We start from the raw sequence: 9,137 nt of genomic DNA on the forward strand, positions 1-9,137 counted from the left end.
CAAACATCCACAAACCAACATCAAAAAACAAAAAAAAAAAAATCAACAAAAACCAACAAAAAAAAAACAAAACAACAAAAACACCAACAAAAACAACAACAAAAAACAAACAAAAAACAACACAAAAACAAAAAAAAAAAAAAAAAAACAACAAAAACAAACAACAAAACAAAAAAAAACCAACAAAACAAAAAAAACACAACAACAAAAAATCAACAAAAACAACAAAAAAACAAAAAAACAAAAAACAAAAACCACATCACCCACAAACACACCCCAATAAACATAATACCAAAACATCCCTCCACCACATTCCAAACCCCATCAAAAAAAACTAAAACCCACAACAAAACCCCCCAACACAAAACAACACAAAACACAACATCAACAAATAAACCAGCAAAGCAAAAATCAAAAAAAACACACAGCACAAAACCAAACACAAACACACAAAAAAACACACAAACCAACAAAAACCCCCCCCCCCCAAAACAAAACACAAAAAACACACAAACAACAAAAAATAACCCACAAAAACCAACCCACCCAATTCAAACAATCATAGCACCAAATCCCAAACTCCCCTTCAAAAAATACAAAAACATCAAAAACCATACCAAAAAACTAAATTACCAAAACAAAAACAAATCAAAAAGCATAAAAAACAACACTTCATCAAATACAACCGCTTTATCTCAAAAAAACCATTAAAACAAAAAAAACAACAACCCACACCCTACCTCCTCACAACAAACACCACCCACCCACCCCCCACCCCCTCTGACGCCCACACCCCCCCTCCCCCCCCCCCCCCCACCCCCCCCACACCCCACCCCCCACCCTTGAGTACACCCCCCGACACAACCCCTCCACGCCCACCACCACCCCCTGGCAGCACACTCCCCTGCAGCAGCCTACACCCACCCCCCCAACCCCTACCCAACCCCCCACCACACCCAACCACACACCCCAACACCACCCAACACCAATTCCCACCCCAAACCCCCAACCGCCACACCAAATACCCCCATTGAACCAACACCCCCAACCCCCACACACCCCCCAGCACAAGCCCCCCCACACCACACCCAACCCAACCAAAACACCCCCGACCATACCGCACCACCAACACAACCCCCAAAAACACCCCCACCCACCAAACACCAAAAAAAAAACCAAACCCTCCACACACCCCAATCACCACCACACAAACACCCCACAACCACACAAACCCACAAAACACAAACCACCACACCCACCACCAAACCACACACAAACCACTCCCACTAACCACACAACTCAACAACAACCACCAACACCCATCACACCAACCTACCCAACACCAACAACCACCCCACCCCCCCCCAGCAAACACTACACCACCACCCCCACCACCCCCAACACACATCAACAATCACACACAATCCCAACCACCACACCACACTCACCAAACACACAACCACACACCCACCAAAAACCAACACCCAAATCAACACACCACCCCCAACACCCCAACCAACCCGGCCACCCACCAACAACAAACACACTCCAACACCCCCCCACACATCCAAACTCACACCCCCCACCAACCCAAAACACCACATCTAACAAGCAACACAAACCCCACAACACACACCAGAGCAACACACACACACCCCACAAACAACACCACTACCACCCACACACAAACATGACCCCACCCAACAACACTTACCCCCATCAACAAACAACCACATAAACCACAAACCACAATTACACCACTACGACACAACCACCCCCAACCCACAAAACACAAACCCACAACACACACCACACCAACAACAAACACACAACAAACACACACAACAGTATCCAAACAACAACAACAAAAACCACAACCACCACACCATGTCAAAACACCACCCCACCAACCAAACTACATCGGACATACCCACCCCAACTGCAACACACCACAACAACACAACCACATTAAGAAAACCAAACACCCACAACACCACAACAACCCACCACACACCACCCCACACACCAAACACCACCCCACACAGCACCATCACCAAAACCACTGCCACCAAAAGCAAACCACCAAACACCCCAACCACACAACAACACCCCCCACCCCCCCACAAAAACACCAAAACCACACACCCAACAACACACCCACACCCAACAAACCATCCCCATCAACAATCCAACAACATCCAACAAAATGGACAACCCACACACCCACAACCAACAACCCACAACAAACACCCATAACCAAAAAACACCAAACAAACCACCACCAACACCATACACCCAATCAAAACCCTAATCCTGCACCAAACAACCCCCCCACCGAACCCACACCCCACAATCAACACAACTCACTCCAAACCATCAAACACATACATCCAAACCCAAAACAATCCCCACACACCACAACACAAAACCCCCACACCCCCCAACCCCCATCACCAACACCCACACACACAAAACAACATACACACAAAACACTCCCACATCACAATCAACCACACCACACACCACAACCACCACACCCACAACCAGAACCAAACAACAACACCCCAACAACAACACACAACCACACAACATCCCAAACACTGTAACAACACACCCAACACAAACTATCACACAAACACAACCCCCACACAACCACAACCAACACCAAAACACCCAAACCCAACACAAAAACAAACTCCAACCCACAACACCAACACCACCAACCCAAACCAACCACCCACCCAACCACACACAACACACACCAAACAACAACATCCACCAACACCAACAAAACCCACACGCCAACAAGACCCCCACACACAAACAACCACCACAAACTCCCCAAAACACACACACCAACACACAACCCCCGTCACAACAACCACACCACACACACAACCACCACCAAAAACACAAACCAAGCCAACACAACCACCAAAAAAAACCCCCCCCAACAAAACAACAAACCACCACACCCCTCACACACCATACAAAACTCACAAAACCCACAACAATCCAAAACAACACACCACACACACCAAACAAACCACCCAAAACAAAACACACCACACCCACCACAGTACAACCCACACAAAAAAACACGAAACACAACACCACCAACCCACCCACACCACCACAACAAACCAACCACACATCACAAACCACCACCCACACACCCAACAACAAACCACACAACACCCCAAAACACCACACACCAACACCAAAAAACACAACCCACACACCCAAGCACCCACACACCCACCACCCCCACACCCACCCACAAACACCATCACACCCCCCAACCAAAACAAACCACCCACCCCAATCACCACAACACCAACCACCCCCCCCCCACACCACCCAAAACACCCAAACCACACCCCACACCCCACCAACACCAACCCCACTTCCCCACCACAACCTACCAAAACAACCCATCACCCCACACAATCACAAACACACCACCCCCACCCACACACCCCCACCCACCACCCAACCCACACCCCAACACACCCACCCCAACACACACAAACACCCCCCCACCCCAAACACACACCCCCCCACCACCCAACAACAACCCCAACCCCCAAAAACACCCACCCAAACCACACAGCACACACACACCACTCCACCCACCCCACCCAACACAAAACACCTCACACCACACCCACCCACCCACCCCACCTTCCACACCCCTCATACACACCCACACACCCAACAAACCACACAAACCCACCAACATAACACAACCCCACCAACACCCCAACACCACAAACACCCCAACCCACACCCCACAACCAAAACCCAACAACAACACACCCCACCACACACCCCCAAACACCACACCACCCCCCACCACCCCCCCACTCTCTAACACCCCACCCAACAAACACAACACCCCCAACCCCCCCACCCCCACCCCACCATCCACAAAAACCACCACACACCCAACCCCCCACAAACACAACCCCCACAACCCCACACCCCAAAACCCACCAATCACCCCCACCCCACAACAAAAACCCACCCCCCCAAAACCACACCCCAACTACACCACCCACCACCAACACAAACACACACCCCACCAACAAAAACACCACCACCACACACAACAAGACCACCCAAACACCCCACCCACACCACACATCACCCACCCCCCACAAACAAAACACCACACCAACACCCACATCACCTGGCCCCCACCACAAAACAACCAAAACCACACAAAACAAACACAACAATCACACACCCCCAACAAACACCACATCTCACCACACCAACAACACCCCAATCAACCATACACAACCCCGCCACACCACAAAAAACAAAAAACAACACACACCAACAACCACCCCACCCGACACCAACAACCCCCCACCACCCACCAAACCCCACAACCACCCCACCAACCCCCAACCCCACCCCCACCCAACACACCACACCACCCCACACACACCACACACAAAGAAAAAAACACACACCCCCCACCCACCCCCAAACCACACACAACCCCAACACCACAAACACCAACCTCACAACCCCAACCCACCAACACAACAACAACAAAACACCCACAAAAAACAATAACCAACCAAACACACAAAAACACAACCACAAACACCACACACCCACCAAACCAACAACACAAACCAACCCACACAAAAACCAACACACAACACAAACACCCAAAAACAACACCAAACGAGAACCCAACACACCACACAAACACCCACACACACAACAAGCATCAACCCAAACCACCCCAACCCCCCACACACACCACCAAACACCAGAAGCAAACCCACAACAACAACAAACACACCACCCCAAAACACACACGCAATACAACATAAACAACACAACAAAACCAAATACCAAAAAAACCCCCCAAACACAAAACGCCCACACCGCGCCACCACCAAACACAAACGCGAAAACACGCACACCTACCACCACAACCCACATACACCCCAACCCCCACCAACCAACCACACAGTGTCCACGCAAACCAACACCACCCACCCCCACCAACAACCACACAAAACCCACCCAAAAAAACCCAAAAACACCAACCACACCAACGAACACACAACCAATCACACACAAACCAACTCACCCCACAACACCCAAAAACCACACAAACAACCCCACAAAAAACACACCCACGCCCCCACACCCACCAAGCAAACCAAACACCACCACCACAACACAAGCACAACAAACACACAACCACAAAACACAACAAAACAACAACCACAACCACACACCCCACGCCACCAACACAACGCCACAAGCAAAACCCACCCAAACAAGCAACCAACCACACACCAACACAACCACACCCACAAAACCAAACCCACACAAACAACAAAAAAACACACAAACAAAAAACCAACAAACACCACCACAACAACCCCCACAACCAAAAACACCCCCACACCAACACACAGCACCACCAACAACAAAGCACAACAACAACAAACCACCAACCACACAAACACACCACAACCCCCCCACCCCCCCACACCACAAACCCCACAAACAACCTGCGATTCACCCCCAAACACACCACAACCACAACCCATACCCACACCCCAAACAACCAAACCACAAAAACACACCCATCACACAAAACACACAACAAACCACCACCACAACACAACACACACAACCCACCTCCCCACCCTTACCCACACCAAACACCACACAACAACCCACAACACAACACCCCAACACACAAAACAAAAACCAACAAACCAACACAAAAAAAGCCCAACCAACAACCACAGCAACCCACAAAAACCCAACCACAACCCCCCACCCACAACCAAACAACACCACCCCCCCTTCCACAAAACCAACCAACACCCACACCCCCAACCACCAAAACACCCCACCACCCCAAACCACCAAAACCCAAACACCACCCACCACCACCCCCACCACACACCCAAACACACGAAAACACACACACACCCCCAACACAAAACACCACCAAACGTTGCAACCACACAACACAAAAACCCACAACACACCAAAAACACCCACGAACCACGAACCCACACACCCCACACCCAACCCCCACAACACAACCCACCACCCCCGCAACACCCCACACGCCACCCCCCAACAAAACAACACAACCAACCCCACACACATCCACCACAAAACACAACAAAAATAAAACTCCAAACACACAACAAACACCACCCCAACAAAACACACCCACCAACAATAACAACCCCGCACAACCCACCACAACACACAACCACACACACCAAAAATAACCCCAACACCCCCCCCAACAACACACCCACGCACACCCACACCCCACCAACCCCCACCACCACAAAAACAACAAACAACACCATCCCCCACCACGAATCCACACAAACACCAAATACACCCACAAAGAAACAACAACCAACCCCACCCCACCAACCCCCAAACCTTCCCCCCACACCACCCGCCCACACCCACCACAAACACAAAACCAAACACCAACACACACCTCCAACCCCAAACCACCACAAACACACAACACACCACCAAAACACACCCAACAACCCACCGAACACCAACAAACCCAACCACAACCCAAACCCACCCACAACAACCCCAAACAAAACAACACCCACAACAACCACACCACCCAACCCCACACCACCACCCCAAAACACAACACAAACACACACAAAACACCACACCAACACCACACCCCCACACACAACCCAACACCACACCTCCACCAAAAAACCCCCAACACACACCCCCCCACAAAAAACTTATCCCCCACAACCCCACCCCACCACCCCAAAACACACCCAAAAAAACCTACAACAACCACATCCCCACCAACAAAACCAACCCCAAAACAAGCAAAACCAACACAACACCAACATATGTCCAACAAACCCACCACTACAACCACCACACCACATCCCAAACACACCCAACACCCCCACCCAACAACCCACTAAACACACCCAACCAAACCAACCCACCAACAAACACCCCCACACAACACCAACCCCAACCAACCCACACACCAAACAACAACCACACACCACCCACCACACAACAACCACCAACACACACCCACCACCCCAACACACACCCACACACCCAACACAAAAACAACACCACCCGACCACGACGCCACCCCGACCACCACCACAAACACCAACCAACCAACAAAACAAACCACCCCCCACCAACACCCCCCACCACAACAAAAAAAACCCAACACAAAACCCCACCACCCACACAAAACACCACCATACACCACAACACCACACCAACCCCCCCACCACCAACACCCACAAAACCCCATTGCCCCACCCCCACACACAACAAAAGCAAACACCCACAAACAACAGCACAACAACCAACCACCAACCCACCCCCCCCCCAGCCCCCACCCGCCACAAGCAGCCCACAACCACACCACCCAGGGGCCCAAACCCACCCACAAACAACCAACCAACCAAACAACACCACCACAACAACTAAAACCCACCACACCCAAACCACAACACCCCAACACCGCCCCGCCAAGCGCCAAAAACCACGGAACAAACCCACTCACAACACACAACGCCACCACACCCAACCCACCCACCCCACCCCAACACCAACACAACAAAGGGCAACCCCCACAAAACACCCCAGCCCCCCCCCCCAACCCACCCACACCGCCCCACCACACCCCATACAACCCACACACCACAACCACCACACCCCCCACCCCCCCCCACCCCACACAAGAAAACCACCACACCCACCCCCCACCAACCACCACACAACCCCATGCAGGACCCCAACACCAAATACCACACACCCCACCGACACACCACCCAACCACCACACACACAACAACAAAGAACCCCCCCCGCCCCCCAACCACCCCAACACCCCGTCACCCACACAAACACAAACCCACACCCCCCCAACACAAACAAACGCAACCGCCACCCCCACAAAAAAATACACCCAACCCCCCAACACCCACCAGCGCGCCCCATAACACCCCACCCACAACACAACCAAACCGTACAACATACCACACACCCTCACAACCCCCCCAACCCCACAACACCCAACACCCCCACCCCACCCATGACCCAAACACCCACCCCAACCACACCAACACACCCCACAAAACAACCAACCCCACACCACATGACACACAGCCAACCACTATACACCCAACAAACACACCTACAACCCACTCCCCAACCACAAACCACAACAACACAACACCCACACACCCACCCCCACCAACACACCCACTACACAATAATAGCAACACACCCAGCCACCACCCCAGCCACTCCACAGAACAACAAACCCAACCACCCCCCTCACACAACCCCACCCCCACACAACACCCCCAACCCAACCAACCGCGAACAATTATCATGTCCCAACACAAATGGAACACCCGTGTATTGTGCCCGTTTGGCCCGTGGCACCACCTCTGGACTATGTCTAGGTCCGCCTGATAGTCTCAATACAACGGCGGACATGCCCCTCTGAACCCACCCATAAGCTCCATCAACCAAGATACCCTCCCAAATATGAGTAATAGGTACATTTTTTAAAATTACCCCCACAACTCCACACACACATCCCCCACCCCATAATCATTCCAACCAAACCACCCAAAGCACCTACCCCCAACGTGTTGATTGACGAGAATCCTTGGCCCATCTTTAGCAAACAAAACCCACCACACCAAGGCATTAGACCACCCCCACGCCATATATACGCAACGTTTGACCCACCACGACTATAGCGAACACACACCACCTCACCCCCCCCTCATTATTCTTATTTCTTACAGATCCTGACACAAACCAACCACCACAAAAAACTCAAACAACCAACCCCCCTCCCACCCCCACAAAACCACCACCAAATCACCACAAATTAACAAAACAAACAACAACACACCACAAACATCAACACAACACCAACAACCCACACACTCACACACAACAAACAAACAACACACAACACAACCACACACAAAACACACCCACACCACCACACAAAACAAACACACACAACCCAAAACAACAAAACCCAATCAAAACCCACCACAACCCAAACAAACCAAAACCCAAACACCCAAA

General features: G+C 51.2%; 1 protein-coding gene across 1 annotated transcript; it reads left to right on the plus strand.

Moving 5' to 3' along the window:
- Positions 1-2,476: 2,476 nt before the first annotated feature.
- LOC121366953 (uncharacterized histidine-rich protein DDB_G0274557-like) lies at positions 2,477-6,660 on the plus strand (the record flags this gene model as incomplete). The annotated part of the gene is made up of 2 exons (XM_041491177.1): positions 2,477-2,524; positions 6,415-6,660. Coding segments are annotated over 2 exons (294 nt in total), but the record flags the coding sequence as incomplete, so codon positions are not given.
- Between the last annotated feature and the right edge of the window lie 2,477 nt (positions 6,661-9,137).

The sequence above is a fragment of the Gigantopelta aegis genome, unplaced genomic scaffold (genome assembly GCF_016097555.1).
Source record: "Gigantopelta aegis isolate Gae_Host unplaced genomic scaffold, Gae_host_genome ctg7871_pilon_pilon, whole genome shotgun sequence".
Lineage (NCBI taxonomy): Eukaryota > Metazoa > Mollusca > Gastropoda > Neomphalida > Peltospiridae > Gigantopelta > Gigantopelta aegis.